This window comes from Nycticebus coucang, chromosome 3 (genome assembly GCF_027406575.1).
Source record: "Nycticebus coucang isolate mNycCou1 chromosome 3, mNycCou1.pri, whole genome shotgun sequence".
In the NCBI taxonomy this organism is placed as follows: Eukaryota; Metazoa; Chordata; class Mammalia; order Primates; family Lorisidae; genus Nycticebus; species Nycticebus coucang.
In genome coordinates, this window is record NC_069782.1 from 90,542,737 (window position 1) to 90,568,985 (window position 26,249).

The 26,249-nt window shown below is 44.7% G+C and overlaps 1 protein-coding gene across 12 annotated transcripts in view; it reads left to right on the forward strand.

The window, feature by feature from the left end:
* KCNMA1 (potassium calcium-activated channel subfamily M alpha 1) overlaps positions 1 to 26,249 on the forward strand; it is a 784,008-nt gene that overhangs the window by 563,295 nt on the left and 194,464 nt on the right. For 11 of the 12 annotated variants that reach the window (XM_053584070.1, XM_053584058.1, XM_053584059.1 and 8 more), the window contains exons 10-14: positions 5,967 to 6,077; positions 9,104 to 9,209; positions 11,393 to 11,475; positions 14,938 to 15,007; positions 20,773 to 20,928. In XM_053584070.1, the coding sequence (XP_053440045.1) occupies positions 5,967 to 6,077; positions 9,104 to 9,209; positions 11,393 to 11,475; positions 14,938 to 15,007; positions 20,773 to 20,928 (526 nt within the window). Of the gene's footprint in view, positions 1 to 5,966; positions 6,078 to 9,103; positions 9,210 to 11,392; positions 11,476 to 14,937; positions 15,008 to 20,772; positions 20,929 to 26,249 lie in introns of those variants that run through there. The other variant, XR_008378803.1, reaches the window with a different exon arrangement.

Genomic DNA, 26,249 nt, shown 5'->3' on the forward strand with positions numbered 1-26,249 from the left:
CACTCTCCCTCTCCCTCCTTTATGATAAAATGCTGTTCGCTTTGACAAGTATTTCTTACAATTCATTCTCATCTTCTCACGGGGCTACCTCTGGTGGGATGCATTTGGGGGGAGGTGGGATGAGGAAAGCATGATTAGAAGGCTCAGCACAAAGACAGAAGAGAGTCTAGCATATGTATTTGATATAAATATTATAGTTTTACAGAGACATCTTGATCAATATATGCCACATTTCATCTACCTCTTTGACAAAGTGAGCACAGTGTATTCAGGGAAAGCTGTATAGGATTTTCAATTTACTCTGTATGATTTATTGTGACAGGATTGCTATGGGTTTTTTAAGTTCTTTATACTTGTTCCAGTAAAAATGGATATAGTATCTTTAAAAATAAACAGCCCAGAGCTGTGCGTTTTACGTTGTCTTCCTAAAGCGAGGCTGTGCTAAAGGGAGATCTAAGACCTCCCTGCCCTTGGGGAATCTGATTGCAGTCAGATTTGCTTCAGTCTTTGCTCTTTAGATTTTTTTTTTTGGGGGGGGGAGGTAGTGTTAGGGGCAGTGGGGGAATAAACAGAGAAATCAATTAGAAAGCTATTGCAGACGTCTAGACAAGATATGATGATGGCGTGAACTAGGGCGGGAGCAGAGAACTGCAGCCCTGTGCAGGGACTCAGTGTCTGGGGGGTACAGTCCAATCTGCCTGGGACTCTTCATTTTAGAGTAGACTGGGCTCATGCCCAGTCTGTCTCTGCCACTAGCCTCTTCCTCTCTCTAGAGGGTATCAAACAGGGGCAGCTGTTCTGCCCTTGGTCTGGCGCTTACCTTACACTGAACCTGGGGACCTCAATTGCACATCAAAGGCAGGTGCTAGAGGAAACATTTGCCAAGGGCCCTTGGGATGCTAAGAAAAATGGGAGACCGTGAGAGGGGCCCATCACTATCCTGCTGTCACAGTTCCTGTTTTCAAAAGCTGAACTGCTAGCTGAGTCTTTGAAGAAGTATGCGGTTTTCATTCTCTTCCAGCTAAACTCATCCCCAGAAGCTCTCAGCGATGCCTCATTTGCCACAACGTTTCTGTCCACTGGCTGCCCCTCCGGTTCTTCTCTTATGCTGCCTACCATATGCTGTCATGTCTTTTGAGTTGTCCTTTCCAAGTGGCACTGATAGAATTGAGCTCTGAAATGGAAGTTCTGACTCAACCTGGGCATTCTGACTTTCCCAGCCCATTATCAAAAAGTGAGGAGAGTCAGGAAGGAGAATGTGTGATATTTCATTCTAAAGATGGTTAATGAGGGGAGAAGCACACCAATGTCTGATTAGTGAAGATCTGCCCATGAAATAAGCAATTAGCAATCTTCTGGTGACCCTTGATAGAGTTCACAGCAGTCACACATTGTCGTCATCATCATCATTATTATTGTTAAGTCCTACTCAAGTACTTGATGCCATGACCTACCAACATGGCCCATCCCTTTTTCTCCCCATCCATGTTTATGGAGCCCTTGTGCACCCCAAGGCACTGCTTGCTTCCATGGGATGCTTAACTCCTTTCCAGAAAATGCTACTATTTTGGCATCTAAGTTGCTTCCTGTGCATCTGAAATGGATCTTTTAATCTAAGTCTTTACTATTAGTTTATGTTTAGTGTACATTACCTTTGCTCAAGAAATATTTGTGTACAGAACTAAACAGTGTTTTAAAGACCAAAAAATCCATCAGATCAGAAATGGTTATTGATTGAGGTTCGTTGGCCATCTTCACAAACCATGTGGTCAGGCCCTCTAGAAATTGGCAGCCTGCAGATTGCCACTGGTCTAAAAACATTCAGACCCAGAGCCACAGATGGGAACAGGTTTAGCTACTTCCCATATATTCTCCATCAGAAATGGATCATTTGGATCCTTCTTTTCCTCTGGATCCCTGGGCTGGGGAAGAAATCCTGAGCAAGAGGCAGCATATAAGTCTAAGTGGACATTTGCATCATTTTGCAGCCCCTTTGGCTTTCCAAATCATGTGCCTTAGGTTACAAGTTTGGCTGAGAGTTCCTACCAGTGGTACTCATGATCTCTGCCCATCATTCAGACTTTTTTAGAAATCTTTGCAGCCAGCATCTAGTGATATTGCAACACTGCAATGCCTAATCCACCCCAGTGCCCAGACCGAGCCTCTCCCCTGCCCCACTAAGGACCCCTTGCTCACCCCCTCCACTGTGAATCCAGGAGGACATCTTTGTGGGTGCATCTTGGCTTGTCTCAAAAGAGCAGAAGCTGAATTCTCCCCACCACCACTTTCACCTTAGTAGGAAGTTGAAAGGGAGACCTGGATCATATCCTTTACTTGCTGTGGGATGCCAGGCGTGTGGCTTAACAAAATCTAAATTTAGAGAGGTTATCTGAAAAGATGCAGATAGTCAGAAGAGGTGGTTGTTCGAGGATTAGGTGAGATTATACAGGCCACAGCATACATTGTACCTCTGTTACACACTGATTTGCAGATGTCATATGGATTCTACTATTTTATAATGCTTACAGCAAGCCAGATTACTAGGCCCTGACACGTATTATATCTTTAGATAAATCCTCAGAATAACCTCATGAATCAGGTACTAGCCCTGGACCCACAAAGGTTCTGGCTTCTAAGTTATAGACTACAAAGTTGGTACCTTATCTGAGACTAGATATTTTTAGTTATTTAGTGTCTGAGCTGAGTTAACCCAGAGCTATCAGAGGGTGAATCTCACATGGTCGATGTATAGCTGGTCTAAATGTCATGGAACAGAACCCAGCAGAGATAATTTGGGGTGGGGATCTTTGTGGCATTCTTCAAATCGTGCTGTGTGAATACCCATCACTCTACTTCCAAAAAAGACACACCCTGCTCTCAATCCCAAAACATTTTCAATTATATTTCCGATAACCAAGGATGCAATCAATTCTGCTTCTCCTTTCTCTCTTATCCAAACTCCTGGAATTTTTGAAAGTCCAGAAAATATTTCTGGAAAATAAATTTTGCCCATTCATTGTTCTTTCTTCATGGTCCTGTAGGGCCTGCCTTAGACACCAGCTGGCAGGCACATATCATCTACTGCCAGTGCTCAGTGAGAGAGGCAGGTTCACCTGATCCATCAATTCTAACTGCATTCAAACATTTTCAATATGTGGGCTCCTTGATAACTTTCACTGTATGGAAAACAAAATGGAGGAAAATGATTATTGGCACAAAAGGGGAAGGCCATAAATCTTCAAATCAGATATAGGACAGATTGGAACAATATGGGTTCTCCAAGGTTTCCATGATAATGTACCTAATAATTCTCCTTGGGCAAAAAGGCAATCTGCTTTCAATCAATCTTGCTTTTTCTGAGCAAAAATACCAATTATGTTGAAGGAAGACTTTTTTCTTCCCTTTTGATAAAGACGGCTCTCCACCCCAGAAATCATGCTGTAGCTAAAAGATATATATTTTCAATTGTCTAGAATGGTATTGGACAGCTAACACCAAATGGAAAAAGTCAATCCTTTTTTTTCTCCCCTCTCTTGTCAGCATTTGTCTACTTCTTAGGAGAAGTGAAAGTTAATTAAGGCTTAAGGGATAATATTGATTGCATTGGAATATATTTCATATGTACCCAGCACATTTTCAAGTAAGAGAACCCTGACTTTTTCTAAGGCTGAATAAATCAGCTGGCTGAGCCTTTGATTCAAGGATAAGAGGGGGACGCATCTCCCTCTCCTTCCACTTGCTCACACATCTTTCCTGGGGATGAATGATTTCAGAAGAGGAAGACGATGGGGTGCTGGCAGATGCTCATTCAGGTCTTTGTGTGCCAGAGAGGAAGGATGAATGTCCAGCCATTTCCCTACACCTATCATTGATTTAAGTCCGGCTTTGAATAATAACCAGGCTTGCTTGCGCTGGTATAGAACTTTGAACTTTACAATGCCTGGCACAGGAGGCTGGCTGGGTGAGGTTAACCCTTCAGCTTCCTCTTAGGAAAGAATATTGATTGGGTGATGCACATCCTTGGTAGCAGAGTAGGGAATCCTATCTGGCTTCCATCCAAGTGATAGAAACAGCCCCACCCACATAGCTATCCTGTTGGGGATACCCGTACCTTAGATTCATGTTGGCCTTATTCTATGTCTTGGATGTCCGTGGGCAGACAGCATTAGGAAGGTATCAAGCAGCCCCATTTTCATGTGTAGGGAGTTCAGGTCAGGAGGGCAATCCCACTCTTCTGTCACTTTGTACACACTGGGAAAATCTGACATCAGAAATCTTATTCAGAACATACAAGTTCATCTGCAGTGTTTTGTTTGTATAAAGGCACATGCCATAAGAAACATTTTAAGATACGATGTGATAAAAATGCATATAACCCAGGTGGTCCATTTATATTGTGTATTACAGTATACTGTGTCTTCCATACCCTTAGAGTAAAGACGGGGTTACTCATGTGGGCTTGGGACATAGAATTTGGATAGGTGGTCAAGGGACTTCTCTCAGCCCAGCAGGTTCTGGCTAGACAGCAAAGCGATCATGTTAAGACGTTGCTTCTGAGTGGCCCATTGGCACTGCTCCCTCCCCACAATCGTCTCTGCTCGCCTGATTGCTAAGTGCACCACCGTAACAATAACAGTCCATAATGGGGATATTATTAACTGCATCGTGCATATTATTGATTTACTCTTTGTTCTGCATCATTATCCTTTCGCCAATGAGTTTACTGCATTATTCTCACATACTTAGTGAAGCACCAAATTACGACGAAAGGGCAAGCTCTTGTAATGGCATCTAATGGAACATTGCATAAGCCATCATCATTGCCTCCCATTATGGGCTGCCTCCAGCCAATGAGCTTTCTGCCTTATTGGAATGTGCACGGAGCAATTATGAAGGGCAAGGGACCTGGCCATTCTAAATTTTACCTGGGAAATAACTACGCTACACGTTCACCACCTGCCCAAGTTTCAAAGCACAGCGAGAGATTCAGCTTCTGTCACTCTCAGCCTGAGGGAAACTGGGATAGGAGTGGGTCCCCTTGCTCTGTGCACTGGAAGCCAGTGGTTTTATTTCCACAGTCAGTCCCCAGCTTTTGGTCTTGCATTAAAAGTGTTTCCTCCTGATTGCCCACAGGAGAGTCTGGTACCAAAGTCAGATTAATCCTAGACTCCGAAGCCGTTGGAGAACAACTCCAGCCTCATCCCTTCCTGGCTTTCCCCTATCATGGGGTAAATTCCTTGGACTCTACTAGAAATCCCAGGTGCCCTAAGGAAGCCACCCTGTAGGGACGCACAGCCAGCTGGCATGTTCTTCCATTCCACAGGCATCCTGTCCCCATTTAGCCCTGAGTAATGCTCACTTACTGTAAAGTGTTACATGCCCCCATTGTCGGAGGAATTATGGTGGAAAAATGCAAAATCTCCTTTTTACTGGTTATGGCCAGCAAAGCCTATAACGTGTCAGGCTGCACATTAGCCACCCTGATAAAAGTCCACTTTCTTACACACAAAATCATCGTTTCAGCAAGATTTGTTACCTCATTACCTGATAAGCTCTATGTCATAAACCAAGACTCATATAGTAAATCTCCCGGAGGACACTTTGTGGGCAGAAAGGGAGAGATATGACTCTGCAAGGGACTTGATAATGCAGCATTTAAGCACAAGCATAATGTCACTTATTGTTAAATGCATAAAACCACTTGGCCAAACTGTGGGGCTTTTAATAGGATTTTGTGCAGCATCAGGTGAGAAGCCATATGCCTTTTCCGTCTAGGACTCTGAGCACCTGCTAGCACCGCCGCTTTGCCTCCCAGGGCTCCAGGGATGGTAGCTGGGCTTCCAAGAGGCGGAGGGGGGAGAGAACTGCTTCCCAGCAGCTGCCACGCTTCCTCTGTCTTGCCACAGGGTGGGATGTGGGGTCATGTCGCTGTGTCTGGCCTGATCTAACTGGCCTTTCCTGTTCAGGCACATTGTGGTCTGTGGACACATCACTCTGGAGAGTGTTTCCAACTTCCTGAAGGACTTTCTGCACAAAGACCGGGACGATGTCAACGTGGAAATTGTTTTTCTTCACAAGTAAGAGGCTCCTGCTGTTGCCAGACCCTCCACCCACCCACACGCCCCCTGGAGAACTCCCTGACTGTCTATAAGAGCCACACGGAGGGGGGTGGCACCGGGGAGCAGGGCAGAGTTGAATAAGCCACGATCCCTGCTGGCCTCATTGGAGAGGACACACCTGAACCAATGGGAAAGGGTAGCCACGTGCTGGTTCGGTCATGAGAGCAGCACTTGTCTCTGTGGGGGCAATTCTGGCACCACATCTGAGTTTCTCTCTGGAAGAAATCACAGTGGAGTTTTTTATTGGTCCAACACGTCATTACTGTCCCTGCAGCAATCTGGTGTATCTGGAGTGTCCACGGTGTCTGGTGTGCGATGACTGGCTGTGTGCTGTGGATACATTAGGCGTGCAGGAAAGAGACCAAGCAAGACACCAGTGTGAGAGCAAGGGGTGGGTAGTGGTAAGGACGGCTGCTGTTCCTAGGAGCCTCCAGCGTGGGGCCCCCAGCCGGATAAAAGTACACGCTCTGGACTCAGACTCCTCAATCTGAATCCGGACTCAACCAATTACTGGCTGAGCAAGGTACTCAACCCCCATGTGCCTCAGTTTCCACATCCACAAATTGGGGAGATTGTAATGATTTCCACCTCGTTGGGCTGTTATGAGAATGAAATGAAGTATCCATGTAGAGTGTGCAGGGCACAGTCAGCTGTACAGTAAGAGCGTGAAGGATGAACTCTATTAGGCTGCATAATCAGTTTTCCCAGCGGGTCTTACCGTGTGTGTTACAGGTGAGAGAAGTGAAGGATTTCCCTTTTATCTGATGTTGTTGGGGTTTTAAGCTTTGCCTGATCCCCACCTTTAGGTAAAAGGTGATCTGCCACAGGAGGGAAAGAATTAGGGGGCTGTGCCGTGTTGACATGGATCCTATCATCGTCCTTATCTTTTATAGAGACAGGGCTATCCTGGCCCCAGGTTGCCATGGCCAGGGCAGAGCTCTCAGGGTAGTGTCAGCTCAGCGTGGTGTTGGCCACCCAATGCTCCATCCTGCTCTGAGGGCCCAATGGGGTGGACTCTTCCTACAAACTGCCCGTTCTGGGCACCCCCTTCCTCTGGTGTTTGTTCACGGAACACTGAACTTCCAACTTGCCACTCCGTTGGAGTGCTAGCATTTTTCTTTTCTGCACTAACTTTTCCAGACTCTCAAAAGACAGACAAGGCTGTGGTGGCACAGGAGCAGGTGCCGACAGGCCCGATTCAGGGTTTAGTTGCTGAATATCAGCTATGGGGCTAGTCTTCTGCTGAGCATTTTGGAAGAGTTCAAGTGTGCAGGTTTTGCCCTCAGATCACTGGGGCATTTTAAGATGAGCACTCGTGCAACCATTAGAACGTTGTGAACCCTGTATTATAAAATTACATGGGCCATCTCTATCAGCAAGAGGCCAGGCTACTGACATTACCAGAGCAGGCTTCCAACAGAGGCTGGGCTTGTGACAGATCTGAAAGAGGGGTGGATTCCCACTCTTCTCTTACCCACTGTGTTAGTTTGAATAAACAAACTGGCTGCTAATGCTTCAATTGCTAGGATTCATCTTTGAATCCCCAGCATCTATCAATGTCAGACTTGTAGAAATTGGCCTAGTTAATTAACCACTCAAAGCTTTGGGTTGGTGACATGTTTTGAGTTTTAGCTGAGTTAATGCTTGTCAATCTCTTAGAACACTGTCTGTCGTATTGTAAATGTGCAAAACATAAACTATTCTTATTATTACTAAGGACTTAATAAATTTATACAAGTGTTGACCCTGGCATATGGTAGATTCTAACTAAATATTGTGGCCCAGTGCCTAGCACAGAGCCTTGTATATTTTTCCTTTCTGCAGAATTAATTAACAAATAATCTATTTTTCATCTTTGTATCCAGTTGGAAAAGTGTCTGTACAGCTCAGCAGGGAGACGTGTGATGCGTAGTGTTCATGTATGTAAATTGAGAACAGGCCTGAGAGCAAATTATGTCTGTGGCTGCTCAGAGGTGACATTTTTCCATCCAGGCCTTGAGGGATGAGAAATCCAAGAGGCAGAGAAGCAGGAGAAGTCTCTTGATGGAGCAAAAAGCTAGATGGTGCTGCCAGGGGAAACTTTGGCTAATCCCTGATTGTATTTCTCAGGGTTCTCCAATGAAGCAGAGCAATCAGAGACAGAGCAAGCTAGAGATATATGTAATCTACGTATCTATTATAGTCATAGATATAGAGACATAGGTATCTACATATTGATATAGCTACCTCTATATGCTCATCTACGTGTATTTTCTTTTTATACGTAGATTTTTATAAGGAATTGGCTCACGTGCTTATGGAGGCTGAGAAGTCCCACTATCTGCCCTCCATAAGCTGGAGATGCAGGAAATCTGGTGGTGGTATAATTAAGTCTGAATCCGAAGGCCTGAGAAACAAGGGAATCAGTGGTATAAATCCCAGTCCAAGGACAGGAAAATGCAATGACCTGGCCCTGCTCACACAGGCAGGCAACAGGCAAAGGGGGCGATCAAGCCCTCCTCCTCTGTGTTTCTGTCTGGTCAGGGCCTCAGAGGACTGGATGACACCCACCTGGGATCATGAGGGCGCTCTGCTGAATTCTCTGATTCAAATGCTAATCACACCCAGAAACACACTCCAGAACACCCCCAGGAATTGTGTTTTCTTAGGGTACCCTTGGCACAGGCACGGTGACATGTAAACCTAACCATTACACTCCTTGCCCAGCTGCTCTATCTATAAAGCAGGATTTCCTTTCTTGATGAAGGCCAAGGCATAGGGCCCCACAGGCCTCAGCTTTGTCAAGGCCATGAACATCTTTATTTTACCTTGATACAGGTTTTGGTTTTCAGCTGGACCCGGGCTTTCTTCTCCTGAGTGTGAGAGGGGCTGCTTTGATGGGAGCCTTGCCCCAAGGCTCCCTGTGGAAATGACAGAAGGGACCCCACGGAGGCAGAATGCCCAAGTCCGTGATGGTAACAGCTGTCTCTTCTCTCCCTGTGCAGCATTTCCCCTAACCTGGAGCTCGAAGCTCTGTTCAAACGGCATTTTACTCAGGTGGAATTCTATCAGGGGTCAGTCCTCAATCCGCATGATCTTGCGAGAGTCAAGGTAAGGAGGAAGAGATGACTTCTGCTTTTACTCCCTCTGGGACAGAGGGGTTCTAACTCTGCGGTGAGAGGAGATGCCTCATGGGATGGACAAAGGTCATCTCTTAACCTTGACATCACTCTTCTACCAGCCTTAGGACCTCATTCTGCCCACACAAGCTAGACCATTTATAAGCACACCATAGTTGGACTGGTCAAAACATGCAACTTACTTTGCTGGTCCTCTCAATACCAGTTGCTGCTAAAGGAAGTAGACCAATAGCCAGGCGTCGTGGTGGGCGCCTGTAGTCCCAGCTGCTCGGGAGGCTGAAGCAGGAGAATCGCGGAAGCCCAAGAGCTGGAGGTTGCTGTGAGCCGTGTGACGTCATGGCACTCTACCGGAGGCAGTAAAGTGAGACTCTGTCTCTACAAAAAAAAAAAAAAAAAGGAAGTAGACCAGTTGTGTAGGCCAAATAGTCTTATACACACAACGTAATAATCCAGTAATTCACATCTTGAATACTTAAACTCCAACATCTACATGTATTATTTACAACAGAAAAAAAAAACCCATTAATGTAAAGTATAAAAATAAAATTGTACTAAACCATAAAACATTTTGTGCTTCTTCCCCCCCCCATCCCCGCCACCAAAGACTCAGGGTGCAAAACTAAACATATAGGTATCTGACATCACTTGGTAATGGTTCATTTTTCTTTCAAGAACCTGCTGCATTAGACTTTTCTCATAAAGCACACCTGAGGCTTACAAGGCAAAGGGACGCAGCCAAATAGCCTCTGCTACCTTACTTGCTTCATGTAGATTTCATAAGCATGTTCAATATTTGCATGCCAGTGGGCGTACATTAATATTGTGAACCCACTGAAGTCTAAATGCTAACTGTGGTCACCACATAATTCTATAAATAAGGTAGTTGACCAATATGAATAATCCAAAAGGATTTAGGTAAATTCTTTGCATTATTAAAGAAATCTATGAGGCAGTGTGTGGCACAGTATGGAGGAAATCATGCCCTCCCTCCAAATGCAGAAATGGCCCATTAAGTACTGCACACCAAGTAGGACAGATTGCAGACTTGAGCCAGCACTGAGAATTCTTATGCTTACATAGCCCAGTTAATCTTAATATTATCCAGACATGACCCAAGTTATGGCTAATGTGAAATCTTATGAGAACATAGAGAAAATAGTTATTGTTTGTGGACCTAATTTAAATGCAAGCAATTATTAGCACATCAAACTCACAGTCCCCTCTAAGGAATAAGCCCCTCAAGGCTGGTGTTTCGGGAAGTCAGTCGGTTGTGTTTTGAGTTCGTCTGCAGCATGTCATTTCATACACATAGATTTGTTGTCTTTTGAACGTCTGAATGCTAATTGAAGGCTAAACAATGTGGAGCTGTTACCTGATTTAGGGTTCTCATCTACAGATAATGGAGATGGAAAAAAGGTTAAATGAAGGACTTTGGGGCAATGCCCATACTCAGTGGGTAGGGTGCTGGCCACATACACCAAGGCTGGCGGGTTCGAACCAGCCTGGGCCAGTTAAAATAACAATGACAACTGCAAACAAACAAACAAAAAATAGGTGGGCGTTGTGGTGTGCACCTGTTCTCCCAGCTACTTGGGAGGCTGAGGCAAGAGAATCACTTAAGCCCGAGAGTTTGAGGTTGCTGTGAGCTATGACTCCATGGCACTCTACCCAGGGCAATAGCTTGAGATTTTGTGTCAAAAAAAATGAAGGACTTTGGGGTCTAAATTTCTGAATCTCTAACTTCTTAGTTAACTTGTTAATCCAGGAGAAGGTGTTTAGCCCACCTGCCTTCATTTCCTGGCTGGAGGAATTAGAAGGATGGTGCAGATGGTTGAGAAAGGAGATGGGGAGGGCTTAATTAATTGTTATTTGAAGAAATCTGGAACTCCTGCTTGTAAGCAACTATGCCAAATGTGAAGAATAATTACCAAGGTACATGTTGTACCCTCCAACAACAAGATGATGAAATGTTTATATCATAACAAGAACTTACAACCTACAATTTTGACAAAAACTATAATCTTTCAAGATTGTGTTTTTATTTTTCCTTCCCTTGCAAAGAAGTTCCCCCAAAGCTGTCATTTTAGAGGGCCTGTAGTCGAGCGTGGCTATTTATTTGTTTGTGTTCTGTGATTTTTTCTTTTGGTGTCTTAGATAGAGTCAGCAGATGCGTGCCTAATCCTTGCCAACAAGTACTGCGCTGACCCGGATGCCGAAGATGCCTCCAACATCATGAGGTAACTCTGGGGGCTGGGGAAGGCCCAGGCTTGGCACCTATGGCCCACTGGTTGCCCTTTGGGGTTGTCTTCAGAGACTATCTCTGTGAGCCCTTCTTCGCCTCCTATGTCCTCATATCCCTGGGGAGCTGAGTCTGCGATGAGTGAAGAGGGCCGTGACGCACAGGATCCTGCCAACAGGAAACTCATGGAGAAACTCACCTGTGAAACGTGGGTAGCCCTGGGTTTAAGATTTCATGAGACACAACTAGAAAAGGAAAGATAAAGTCAGGAGGGTTCAGGCCTGAGTTAAGTTTCTGTGTTTCCTAAGGGGAAGTGGCCTGAGAGATCTCAACTGGGAGGCAAAAGGGCTATTGTGCAACATCTGAAGATAGTTTTGGTCATCATAACAAGGGGAAATGGTGTTGCTGGCATCTTGTGGGTAGAGCCAGGGATGCTGGTACCCATCCTGCAGTGCACAGGACAGGCCAACCCAACAGACAATTATCTGGTCCCAAATGTTAGTAGCGCCAAGATTGAGGAATCTCTTGCGAGGGCATTTCATGAGCCTCTGTAGCATGCTGATGAGTGTCACCTTGGAGTGGAGGTTAAGGACCAATGAGCTTGCTTCAACCAGTTTCCCCAAATTACATGGTGTTCTTCACTACAAGTCTTCACAGTGCTTTTAATCCTCATTCATATCTCTGAGAGAGTAGAGCACAGAGGATTTCTCAAGCCTGTTTTGCTACAAACTCTCCCTGCACTTTTTTTTTATAGAACGTTTTCTAGTGGGGAAGACACTCAGAGAAACACTGCCCAGAAGGGTGAGGCCCATCTACTGCTAATCTCAGCCCCAACTCCAACACCTTGCTTTCTTCTCATTTCAGAAGAAAAATTGCTCAGGTTTTATTCTTTGCACAGATCCATAGTCACACCGTGCTGCTATGAAATGACTAAAACGTCAAGACATTTCACTCCAGGTCATCAAAGGCCTTTTGGAATTTCTCTCTTCTTCTCTGGCAGAAATTGCAGAATAGTTAATGAGGGCTGCGAGGAAATAATAAAGAGAACCTTCTGGAGAAGAGATGAACTGAGAGGAAACATTTCAGTCCCACTGCATTCCCAGGAACTCTTGCCTAATTGTGAACAGGCCTCCCTAGCTCTAGGAAGATCTCCCCCTCCCTCTAGCTTGGTGTACTGTGTCCTGGGAATTCACCTGAGCTGGGAGGGTCGGGGAAGGTACCTCTATGGCATGACAGTGCTTGCAACTCCCTTTCATTGGTGGCCCCAAGTGTCATGAGCTCTTCCATCAGTGAGGTGGGGGAATTCCTCTCCTCTACAAAGCATCTGGTCTGGCAGGCAACATCTGGCACCATCATCTCTTTCCACTCACTTTTCTTTGGCAACAGGCTTAGTGTAGTCGTTTTAAGGAAGTTGATGCATGAACTCTTGTAAGCACTGGGCTTGCCAGGCCACAGAGAGAGGGTGGGGTGGAGACCGGCTTCACACCTGGACCCATCCCTAATGAGTGAAAGCTGGACAGTGACCACTTGAGCCTCAGTTTAGGATGTGTCACTTGTCCCTTTCTTTGAAGTAAGTAGGGTTGTCATCCTTTGACATATTTTTCTGTCATTTGAAATGATAAAAATGTAGCTCTTAAGGAAGCAAGCATTTTTTTTTTGAAAAATTCTAAATGCGATACCAAAAGATAGGCTTAACGTTTCTACCCCACAGAGAAGTTTGGGGCTTGCGTGGTGTTTTATTTCCCCCCAAAGTGAATAATGTGAGTAACCCCTTTGAAATGGACATTGCTCTTAATTGCAAAGGTGACTGTGATAGGGTTAATATGAGGACATGTAGGTATCGGGGTGATGGTCAGCCGGGTACTGGGCAAAGGTAGTATCATAAATTTCATTAAGTAGAGCCAGAACTGAGGCCCAGGCAGCAAAAGGAAACTGGAGGTTCAGGGTTAAACAAGGGCTGTGTTTTTCTCTTATTTGTATAATCCTCTTTCCTCGTTAATGATGCCAGTCACCCCCTTTTCAAATTAAAATACCAAAGATCCATTTGCAATGAGCTAATGAAGAAAACCAGCTGAGGCTGTGAACTGCAAGGCTGGGCCGAGACAGGAGGCTCACAGGCCCTGAGTTATAAGTATGGGCCAGCACAATACTTTTTCAAAAATAAAATAAAATCCTTCAAGTGGGAAAAAACCAGGGTGGATTTGTGCTGTAGAGGCTTTAGCATGATCTATTTCCTAAATTCACAAGTCGCTGCTTTGCAGAAAAAGCTGCTCCCTGGCTGTCTTCTCTTTTTTGTCCAAAAAGGGGTGACCTGGCGAGGGCTAGTGGATAGGGGTGGGGTAATCCAGGCAGTGCATTTCTGATTCAACTTAGGAGGTGGGCCTTTCTGTGGAATTCCATTCTTTAGCCTTCCTTGTCACAGAAGGAAATGTACAATGTCACCTCTGACAGAGTCCGTAATGACAAAAACCATAACTTACACGTGGAGAGAGCTTTTAATGATTTCAAAGCATTTTCACATCTGGCCTCCCATTTGGTGCTCATACCAAGCCTGTGAAGTAAATAAAGCAGGTACTATTGCCCCCAATGTCCAGATGAGGAACCAGGAACAGAAAGCCCAGGGATTTCCTGCAGGTCACCCAGTTCATTAGTACAATAGCTGCGGCTGGAACCCAGGTGTTTCCATCCATCTGTGCCCTGCCCCTCCCTTTAACACCGTCATTGACTTGCAGAGGACATGTGGGGGCCGGGGAGGGTGAAGACTAGCTGTTCCCAGCACTGAATATGGACTGAGGGCTGTGGGGAGCAGTTTTCCATCAGCTCGTGACCCCTGCAGCGTCTTGGCACTCATTTTTAATCAGTGTTTAAGTCATCTTTAGACTCTGTTAGCTACGGAGGGCTGAGACCCTGCGCTCATCCTTAGAGTCCCACTTAGAAATCATTTTTGTGAGAGCGGCCAAGTGTGTGTCACAATTAGAACCATTTGTCATGCTGCTTGTTGGATTTGTCATTGTTGTCTGAGGTTGTTAACTTGGAGAATTGGACTCAGAGCAGATTGTTTCTTGGCTATTCCCTGGGGTGTTGGAGATGGCAAGGCTCAGGTGAGAGGCCCCAGAATTAGAGCTTGCTTTCCCCATCCAGATATATCTATAGGCAGAAGAGCCCTGCTGCAGGGCCTCCACCCTCCCAAACACACATGCGCACACCCCATCCTCTAGGCATCAGAGGGGACCCCCAGACTTTTAATGCCCAGGATGCAGACTGGCTGTTCTATGATTTCTTTCTCATGCTACCAGGAGATATGGTAGCAGAAACACAGTTTAACCCATCTGCCACCCCTCTGGATGGCACTGACTGTTGGCCTCATGAGCACCCCATTTGGAGATAATCATATTAATCTCTCCACCAGACTCCACGGGTAAGGCAGAGCCTGCCTCAGCTTTGCTTTTTTCTTTTTCAGAGTCATCTCCATAAAGAACTACCATCCGAAGATAAGGATCATCACGCAGATGCTGCAGTATCACAACAAGGTGGGAGAAGGAGAGGCGGCTCTGGGCTGAAGATAACACAGGGCTCCAGTGTCTCCCCCTCACCACACAGCCACACACACACACACACACACACACACATGTGTCTACATGTGCACGAGCACACTGTGCAGAGGGCTGGGTGAAAGTTGGGGGGGGTTGAAGATCTCCCTGGCATATTTCTTTAGTCCAGACAACTTGTTTGCTCTGGCTCACTGGAAGGAAATTCCCTTGTGTACTGATTCATTCATTCAGGAAGCATCTCTTGAACCTTTGGTTCAGAAATATTGATGGAGCCCATCCTCATCTAAATTTCCAGGACTTCCTTTTTGAGATGCTGTAGTCTTTCTTCAGCCAGTCTTTATCGACCACCTGCTGTGTGGTTAGCCCTCTGCCTGACATCCAGAGGGGTGTAAGTATGGTGCCCTCAGAGATTTTGCAGTTAAGGTGTAGAAAGTGCCCCAGGTAAGTGATAAGACTTCTCTGAGACTGGGTGAACTTGAAAGGGCATAATGCACACTGGGTGAAAAGTAATATCGAACACATTCTCAAATTTAGGATAAGAGTTTGCAGAGTTGAATTTGGGAAAATAGTTGGCCCTCCAGGGACCCGGCATAAAGCAATTCTCTTAGGGTTACAGCTTACAGTGGGGCATTGACTGGAAGCAAAACAAATGCCAGATTCTATGTTGCGTCCCTTCTCAGTAAAGCAGAGCCCAGTCTCTCATTCAGAGGCAATGCACCTTCACTAGGCCAGTCAGTAAACTTCCAAGAAAACAGCTTTGGGGGAGGGAAGGTGGCACCTTTCTCTGTGTGACATGGTCCCAGTTATCTCCTTAATGACGCTTAGAAACCAGAGGCTGCTTAGTACCTGGAGCCAGGTGTCCTGTCTGCACAGAATAACTCCCTGCTGGGTTATGAGCCAGAGTGTGCCCCATCTTAGAGGCCATATTCCCCACGAAATAGGCAGTCAGGTGACTCAGAGAAAGCCCGTTCTGCCAAATGCACCAGCACCATGCCATTATTTCTTAATTGCTGGCAAGTGCTGGCCCATTTTACTGTGTGGAGGTCCATCAGAGGCCATTGTTGAGTGGAACCTGCTGTCATGACTGGCCCACTGCTCGGAGCCACTGCCCACCGCCAAGGACTGCCCGGCCCTCGGCAGGTGGCTTCACTGTCACCGTGCTGCTCTCCTGCCTGTGGGTTTGGTGGTGGGAACCCAAGGTCACATTCTCCTGTTTGTTTCTGAAAAACCCAAGGACGTTGAAGAGATAAGTGAGGATCTTGGTAACGCACAGGCGTCAAACTGGAGAAGTTTTTGACAACAGCCTCTGCAGGTGGTGGTAAATTTTATTAGCAAGGCTCTGACTGGTGACAGCTCCCGAGGCAACGAGTGCGCCTTCTTTCATTTGTGATTTGAAATTTCATTTAGTGTGGGAGTACTTTAAGCCATTGTTTAGATTTTTGGCTGAGCTTAGATTGAATGGGAAAATTAATGTTGTATGTTTAGAAAGGGATGTCAGTTCCTTTTATTCTCCTTCCAATGAGCGCTGATGCAGCATCTTCAAGAAATTAAGGAGGATTTCTGCTGTGCGGTTCTTGTCAAACTCAAAGTAGCTCAACTGGCCTAGGATCCAGACAGTCCCTGGTCAGTAATCACATGATCGTAGCAACCTGAGTGTCTTTGGCAAACCTCTGCATTGCAATTATTCAGGACAATGAAGAAGATATCAACCGATCCGTGATTATTACTTAAAACACATTTTTATTTAGAAGCATTCCAATCTTTTTGGGTTTCGGGGTTAGGCAAAATCACTTACAGATCCCTGTAAGATTAGAAAGGACACAAGACACAGAGTGACTTTGACACAGGATATTTTGTTCTATCATTTCATGTCTGTCTTCCAGAGCAAGAATAAAAAGCCGGCTCATCATGGTTTATCATCTCATTCCTTGTAGAATTCCAAGTGGATGTTCTTTACCCTGCTTTATCATTGTGCTTTGTCTCCTAAGATGCTTCCACCTACCTCTTCATATATTTGTTTCAGTATTTTTTTTTCTTTTTCTCTTGGCACTTTGTCTACATCCATCCTACATCTCCAGAGATCTCCATCCAATAAAACGTGCTTCCAGGAGAGGACCCGGGATGTTTGTGCAAAGTTAGGCCACTATGAACCTATTCTAAAGGACAGTTGATTCCACACTTGCGCACCAGGCTTAAAATATAAAGAATTCCAGTCCCCTAATATGTAATGATGATGATGTTCTAAGGCTTAGAGGGAAGTAGGATAGCTTCCTACTTTCTCTCCATGTAAAACTGGCCCTGAGTTTGTCATCATCATAATCACAGACATTTGTGTCATATTTTATGGTGTTAAAATAGCTTTGATATCCATTACCTCCTTTAGTCCTCATTGGACCATCTGTGCATTGTGGCATCCAGTATAACTTCAGACCAGGGATTCTAAGCTCTATCACACACAGAGCAACTCTGCTGGGCACAAATCACGATCACTCCGTAACCAAAGCTAGGAGACACAACAGCTAACTGCCACCGTCACTTCAAACAGAGCCCCAGCCCACTGAGCCAAACACTGGTTCCTGAGCGTAGGCTTTATAGAAGGGCTCAGGCTTGCCAAAGTGTATCTTTTTAATATCACTAGAATTCATGGAGGGAAACACTTTCAGTGTGGCCATCTCTGGACACAGAAGAAAGATGGCACTGGGCATTTTCCCATTTGAGTGCAAATGTCCTTGAAGCTCTTTGAGGGAAGAGCGGTTTATGGTGTCTTGGAAAAGTGTCACTCTTGATCATTTACCTATTAATGGATTTTTTATTTTCTAGTAGACTCTAGGAAAAGAAGCCTTGTTCTCTGGAAGCCAAGTCCCAGGTGCTCAATGCAGATGCAAATTCTTTGAGCATTCTTACTCTAAACCTCCACTCTCCAGCAGTAGTGTTAAAGTGTTTCCTCTTAAATGGCCTTCTCTATTCCTCATGGTGGCTTCCCCAGATTTATGAATACTGAGAGATGGAAATGGTTTCCTGTGACGGCCTATTTTTACATTTCTTCTCCAGGGGATGAGAGGTAATCCAGTAGCAGAAAAGGAGGGAGGCCCTGGTCTGCTGGACCTGCTCATTACATTCTCCAAATTAGAGGATTTGTCTCCAAACTCCTGTGTAGCATAGCTGGCATTTTCTCCCAAATCCAAATGAAAAAAAGACAAAGTTGCCAGAAAAAGCAAATTTAAGCTCCTCTCTTGTTTCCTGCAACGTAGATCTCCCTCCCAGCCAGCATGCCACCTTCACTCCCTGCCCTGGAGAAAATATCACAGCCACAAAAGGAGGCAATGGAACCCCAAGACATGGAAAAAACTCGATTTTCTTGTATAATAACATGTAAAATATGCCTCAGGAACTCAAACCACACAGGGACATGAGGGACCCAAGGATGAAACACCTGGGCTTTAGATCCTGAAGGACTTTCTTGGAAAGGTTTTGCTTATTTATCTGAAGATGCAGTGAGGGTCATGAGGTGTCTCTCTATGGCTTGGATCAAAAAACTCTATTTGCATACTATGATTTACTGGTTTATTGCTCAGATTTCATTTCTCTATATTCTTCTCAGATGATGTTACAGCAAAATGAATATTTCTCCACCTGAACTGATGTATTTTCTATGATGTCAGGGAAGGAAAGGGGGAAAAGTAGCCTTCTCACCCTAAGGAAGGGTGAGGAGAGAAATGGGATAAAGGGGCAGCTAGTTGTTGGAATTGAGTGTAAGATGTGAGGAAAGCCCTTTGATGCTCAGCTCAATGGAAATTACCATCTTCTGTGCGCCTCTCCCCACCACGGGACAATTTCAACCACACTGCCATCAGGGAGAATGCAGTCATCTCTCCCAGAAGTAACCACTGCTGACCCAGGATTGCCACAGAAGTAAATTTTGCAAGAAGGAATTTCACGAGAGTGGTATTTTTAAAAGTAGGGGGTGGAATCCTTGGCTTTGTTCTGTGTTTTCACACAGAATCTTCTATGCTTCTAATTCAACAAGCATACATTTTTCAAAAGTGAAGGAACGCCTCCCTTGGTGCTCCTTGGGTTTCTGATATGTGTAGAGAAATAATAATTTTAAGGCCATTGGGTTCTTGGCATTGGCTGGACTTAGAAGGCTCTCTGATTCAACCTCCTATGCAAAGCAAGAATTCTTTCTACAGTGACTTGGGGAAGTACTTACTGAGTCTTAGGGACAGAGACCTCATACTGTTCAAGGTAATCTTCTCTACTTAGTTCACAGATTACATTATTAGGAAGTTCCTTCATAAAACAAACCAAAAAAACTTCTTTCTTGTGCTATAAACGAGTCAATTCTAATTCTGGCTCCTGGAAGGATGCAGGACAAATTCAACCTTGGATGAAGCAGCATTTGGGGTACTCAGCTACAACCAGCCTGTCTCCATGAGGATGTGACCCCTTTTTAGGCTAAACATTGCTGGCTTTCTTAACTGGTCCTCAAAAGATCTTTTCCAGACACACACCTCTTCTTGTCTTTGTCATTTTTCTTTGGAAGTTATTCAATCAATCGTTTTCCATCTTTAAATCTGACTTAAAACTGGAGTGAGTACTTTGGAACTGGCCTGACCAGTTCATGACAGAATGAAATGTTCATTTCCCTTGATCTGGAGACCATTGCTAACAAGCAAATATTGGCTTTCTCTGTAATGTGTCACATGGCTGGCCTAAAATTTGAGGTTTTACTTAAATTTTGCTTTGTGTATTTTGTTTTTCTTTCCCCCTTTCCTGTCTGCTGCCAAGTTAAGTCTTTTCAAAATTTATACAGTTTATTTGTTTTAAACCTAAAGGCTATACTTGACAGTAAGGACTTATAAATCTTTTCACTTTGGTCTTTTGTTGGTTTTTCCAACTCTGGAGAACTTTTTGGATTTCAATTCTTTCATTTATTATATAACCTACCACTTTCTGCTTCCTGTGTCTTGAAATAATTGAGCCTCTGGGTCTTAATTGTTAAATAGGAACAGTCCATCTGCAAGACACTGTAAATGTCTACCCTGTGACATACCTGACGATTTAGGGCAGTGGTTTTCAAAGTGTGGGCCCAGGTCACATCATCAGTGTCACCTCCAACATATTAGAAATGCAAATTATCCAGCCCCGACCTAGATCTACTGAGTCAGAAAGTTGAGGGGCCAGCCATCTGTGTTTTTGCAAACTCCACAGGTGATTCTGATGGCTTCTCAATTTGTGAGTCTCTGATCTGGGGTATTGGGAAGGCGGGTTAAAAGGAAATACAAAGAACACGGGCATGTGGCAGTTTTACAGACTGTTTGAGGAGCTAATTTATGAACAATCCAGCCAGACATCCTAGTATCATGGACTCATGTGTCTATCACAAGAGGAAATTCCCCCTGGACTTTATTTAGTTAAATCACAAACCAGAGGGGAAGACTTAGACTTGGTAGGTAGAGAAGGGATGTTCTAGAGCAGTGATTCTCAACCTTCCTAATACCGCGAACCTTTAATACAGTTAAAGGGGTCGCGACCCACAGGTTGAGAACTGCTGTTCTAGAGAGTCTGAAGTCTGCTGAGTAGAAGAGTTGAATTAAACTCCGAACATCAGACCCCAGTGAGAAAAAGAAAGAATGAGTCTGGGTGACCCCGTGTGATTGGGCATAGCTGCATTTCCCAGAAGAGATTTTAAACAAGTGAACATTTAACAATGCGAGGTCTCATACCTGTTTTTGTTTCTCCAGGCCCATCTGCTAAACATCCCCAGCTGGAACTGGAAAGAAGGCGATGATGCAATCTGCCTTGCAGAGCTGAAGTTGGGCTTCATCGCCCAGAGCTGCCTGGCTCAAGGCCTCTCCACCATGCTGGCCAACCTCTTCTCCATGAGGTCATTCATAAAGGTAACGTCTCATCTTATTAGAGCGCATTAGCCCGGGATTCCATTTGTCGTGGGGTTGAGTAGAGAGCACAGCTTAAACTCAAAACAGATCGACGGGCTTTAACCACTTTGGTTAAGGAGAAATTCCTTGTTACAGATTTGGGCACGAGGCCAGCTTCTTTCAAAATTATGTTTTTATTTTTATTTGGCACATCCACGGCCATTAAATGATTGTTCAAAGCACAGTCCTCTCTTTTTTTGGATAAACCACATGTTTATCTATCAACAAAGCCTCCGCTGTTAAAACAAAAATATGATTTATATACATTCCATATGGCACCAGAGCGCCTAAAGAAAAGAATTATCATTTTGCTCTTTTATATCAAGTGGCTGATGGACCTCTCACAGTGTGGATAAATGCAGACCATGTGTTTGTGCTGAGGCCCAAACCCCAACAACATAATTCATTTATTTATTTCTGCACAATCAAGGAGGCCAGCAGGGCTGACATGCCATGGTTATTTGAATGGGGAGTGGAACAAGGAACTGTGTCCTCGGCAGCAGTGCCCTCTGTACCAAGAGACAGGCGGTCTGGAGGTGTTCATCACCTCGTCAGCCAGCGCCCCCCAATGCTGACAGGGCAGCCACTCCCAAATCTCTAAAGCGGCCACTACCTACCTGATAGACCAACTCAAGCAGGGAGAGAAAGAACCGACTCTGTTCTTGCAGGCTGGGCCAGGTCAGTTTGTTTCTAGGACCTTGAGTTGAGAGGCCACTGCCTGATCAGTCTTCTGGAGCACAGATGGCAGTAGCTCTGGCCCTCATCCTTGGACCTGTCTTAGCCAGGCAAAGTGGCAAACCAGTACATAAAACCTGTCTCGTTGGGCCTTTCTGATTTGACATGGGCAGAAGTTAGCTCTAGACACTGTTATATGTATAATAAGCAGAATCAGTAGCAGCTGAGGTGGGACATTAGTGAGGTCCCACAGAGGGGGACCTCCCATCAAAGGTGGGAGACCTCCTGCCTCCATGGCTGCCATGTCCACTGCTGACGAGTTCCTCTGCCGTGTTGAGGAAATAAACCTAGTTGCAGTTAGAGAGGTGGGTGAGGAGCCATGAGGATGTGGGTGTGTTTGTGGCACCATGGGCAACTCTGTGTTATTTAGAGGAGGCAGTCTATGTCCTTACCCTTTGTATCCACCTACTTGGCATTATGTAACCAGTTGATAGTTAACAATGCTCTACATAAAAGAACGAATCATTTTGGAGCTCCTTCAATCACTGTAGCCATTTTCATAGCGAGGAATACCTTGATTTTAAAACTCCTTCGACTTTGTTCATTATGTGCTTGGAGGCCTCAGCTCAAGAGAACTCCAAGCTCAGACCCAACTTGCAGATCAGGACAATGCATTCATTCAAGCGTCTTCCTTAACCCAGGCTGTTCTTGTCCTGTGTGGATGGAACTGGAGGTGGCGGGGAGCACTGTGTAACTGGGTTTGAGACCAGAACCCATGGAAAGGTGTAGCCCAGGGTCCCCCAGGGCTGATCTACTCAGCACAAGAAGCCCAGATCCAGGCCCAGCGTCTCTGGCTCTCTCAGCCAAAGCAAGTCCTGGTGGTTTTCTTCTAGGAGGGGCCGGCCTGCTGAACCAGCCACATGGACTGAGGAGCTGGGCTCTGCTTCCCCAAGTTGGTGTGACAGGACAGTGGCAGAGCTGGGCTGCAGATGAGGCCACTTGTCCAGCGCATGTTTTGACTGCGTCATGCCTGCGTGGTAGCTGAGCTGTCAGGGAGATTCCTACGGTGAATCCCTTACTGCTCTTCCTTGTTACAGCTGGCAGAGAGAAATACCCAACTTCCCTACGGGCCCTGATGGGCCTTGCCTAGGAAGCCCAGGGTGTCCCCTCCAGCTCAGCTAATCCCACTGCCAAGTGCCTGTTTAGGAAGAGCCTGTGGGGAAGGCTGGGCCAGGCCCTGGTGTAACTGAAAACAGGTTTCCTTCCCAGTGGTTATGTTACCACATTATTTCCGCCCAGGGCCACCTCCCTCGTGTTTGCAAGTAGCTTTCTGAATATGGTCTTTTGACACTGAGGAGGTCTTTGTGTTGGAATTCACTAGGGTGCGTGACCTGGAAATTACAAGGCTTCCCTTCATGTGTCTTTTTTCACGTGCTCCCCATTCTATATTGTTGTCTTTGTGTGCTCACTTCCAAATCCCAGAGCCTTGTCTCTCTTAGATCCTGTTCAACCCCCAAATGATACTCTCCTTGGTGTGTTTTATAAATTATCTCCCATTCCAGGGATCACAAAGCCCTCACTTGTTTTTTCTGGGGGTCAGATGGAGAAGGAAATCTGTAACTAGATTATTGTTTGCAGAAGTTGCTTCCTTCCCTGGTGACCCCCATATCCTATGGTGGAGAATTCATCAGGGTTTCTATGGGGACAGGCAGGCCTGTTAGGACAGAGGGATAAGGGAGGAGGCTTTGGCAGCAGTCGATCCTTCAGGTACACTTAGCTCGCCTTCACCCCTGCCCTGGACAGGTAGTGTTTTCTTGGATCTGCAGAAGCCCTGCTCAAAGAAGAAAGAGGAATAAGACTAGAACAGCGAAGACACATCACAAGCAGACGCATGGAGACTAGCCACTGGGCTTTTTATTATGCCTGAGACCAAAAAGCCAAAAGTGCAAATGAGGGTGATCGAGCTGGTCCAAAGAGAGGGAGACCACAGACAGATAGGAATTACAACAGAGGCCCCACTAAGAGGTGCCAAGAAACAAGGGGGAACGTTTATTTATCGCCTCATCATTGCCACTCTCAAAGATACTAACCCTGAGTAGCTCCAAGTCATGGCTCCTGAAAACCTAATTCCTGTTAGGATATGTTATCTCTGACTAAACATTTTGGGAATCTATTTATACTTTATTTTAGCTCACATCTTTGGGAGTAATGAATTCCTTAAGTTTGCTAACTACTGTTAAAGCTATTTTTTTTTTCCTGGCTATTTGCCTTTAATTTAAACTTTGAGGCATGCACTCTATAGCTTCTGGTGTGTTGGTATGTAACAAAGCCCTGATAACCTCATATCCAGTACCTTTATCAAAGAGGCGCGGTGGGAAGAAGAGCCTTCCAGATCAGCAGCTATTGCTAAGGATGGGTTAAGCATTTTGTGCAATAGCTTCTTGTTTGAACGTCCTGCATTTGTCCTGGTGCCTAGAATGAATCTATGTCTACATTATCAGCTGGGCCTGGAACAGCCTGTTCATTTTCCACTGTCTGATCTCCTTTCACTGGCCTGTCAGCTTCCTGTGAGACTCTCCCTAATGTCTTCTGTAAAGACCAAAGCAATAACCTTGTTTAACCTATCTGCTATCGCCTCATCCCTGCATAAATGGTCACACTTCTTGCTACTTGCCTTCCTCACCTGGATATAATTTAAGATCCATTGGTTTTGGTTTAGTTTAGTTTAGTTTTGTTTACTTTTGTTTTATTTTTAAGCCTTTGTGTATATACTTAACTTTGTCTTCAGCATATGGGGTTTCTAGTTGGGGCTTGAGCTGCCATCTTTATGAATGGTGGTATTATTCTTACTAGGATTAGCTGTCCTTGGACATGACAAATTGTGTGTGTATGTGTTAGAGAGTGATTAATTCTTAAAATTGTTTTTCAGTCTACATTGAGATTTCTAATTTAGCATATTTAAATAGTTTTCAGAATTGGCAACTATTATAACTTGGCTAAACTATCACTTTACACACACACAAAGCATAGAACATGGTATACATTTCATAATTATTTCTGTGTTGAATAAATAAGTTATGAGAATGGAAAACATATAAGAGACATTCCTTTTGTTTTTTTCCTTTAGTTCACAAGGTTTGACATTTGTGGGTGAAATCTTCCTTCATATCAATCACAACATAGCCTCCTCCGTCACACTTTCTATTTCTGAATGAGGAAGTACTAGGGAAATCACACCCAGGCTATTCAGATTGTGTCTTGGCTGAAGTAGATGTGCCTGGACACACAAAGTATTTGTTCATTATCACTGTGACTTTATTGAGATAAATTTTCAGTAATATATAGTCCTTATACTAATTGCAGCTAAGGGAATTATTTTAGTAGCTTTAGTCTGTGTTGTATTTGTGTGAATGTATGTGTTTGCATGTTTGCACATATAAAATCAATCTGGTTTAAGAGCCAGAATTAAATAAAGAAATTTGAACAATAGCTAAAATGTACTGATTCCTGTCTGGTTTAACAATGTATGCGAAGGCATATAGCTTTTTTCTTTCTTTTCTTTTTTTTTTTTTTTGAGATAGAATCTTACTCTTTTGCCCTTGGTAGAGTGCTGTGGCGTATAGCTTATAGCAATCTCAAACTCTTGGGCTCAAGTGATCCTTTTGCCTCAGACTCCTGAGTAGCTGGACTATATGTGCCTAGCTAGTTTTTCTATTTTCAATAGAGAAAATATCTTGTTCTTACTCCGGCTTGTCTCAAACTCCTGAGCTCAAGCAATCCACCTGCCTTAGCCTCCCAAAGTGCTACAGGCATGAGCCACTGTGCCCAGCCAACATATATTGCTTGAAATTGATAAATTCAGGTGTTCAAATCGATTCCATGTTCATTCTTGAGTATACTTGACTATACTAAGAGGAAGTATAATAAATGATAAGAGAAAACCTTAGCTAGTGCCATCATCAGCATAAATCTTGGGTTTCGTAGTTCGTTTTATACAAACTATCTAATAGGGATTCCCTGAGCACCTACTATACTCCAGGCACTGTGCTAACCATACCAGCATCCTCATGGCTAGGAGATCCCAAGAAGCTTTAGAACTTCTATACTGACTTGGATGTGTGGGCACGTGTTTGCAGTTATCCATCCTGTGGGCCTGTTTATCTTTCTCTCTAGCCAGCTCTGTAAGTATAGAGATCACTACATCAAAGAAGACAGTGGGTTAGCCTTGGTTGGGCCGAGTTAGGGTAAGGAGTGAACTAGGCTCCCAAGAAGGGATCAGCATTATGCTCTGCTGTATTTAGGGGGTAAAACTAAATGGAACCTAACCAAGTATATCTTGAAGGGCTGAGGTGGCTTATATGGGTGGTTCTGGGAGAAAGTAAGTAGGTCTCTGGCGTAGGCGTGTGCGCAAGTGCGTGCATGAGTATATGCATATTATTGACAGAGAGAGAGAGATGTTGATTATGAGGAATTGGCCTTGGTTATGGAGGCTAAGAAGTCCCAAGCTCTGCAAGCTGGAGACCAGGATTGCCGGTGGTATAGTCCCTGTCTGAGTCTGAAGAACTGAAAACCAGGCGAATTGATATTGTTAAGTTTCAGTCCAGATC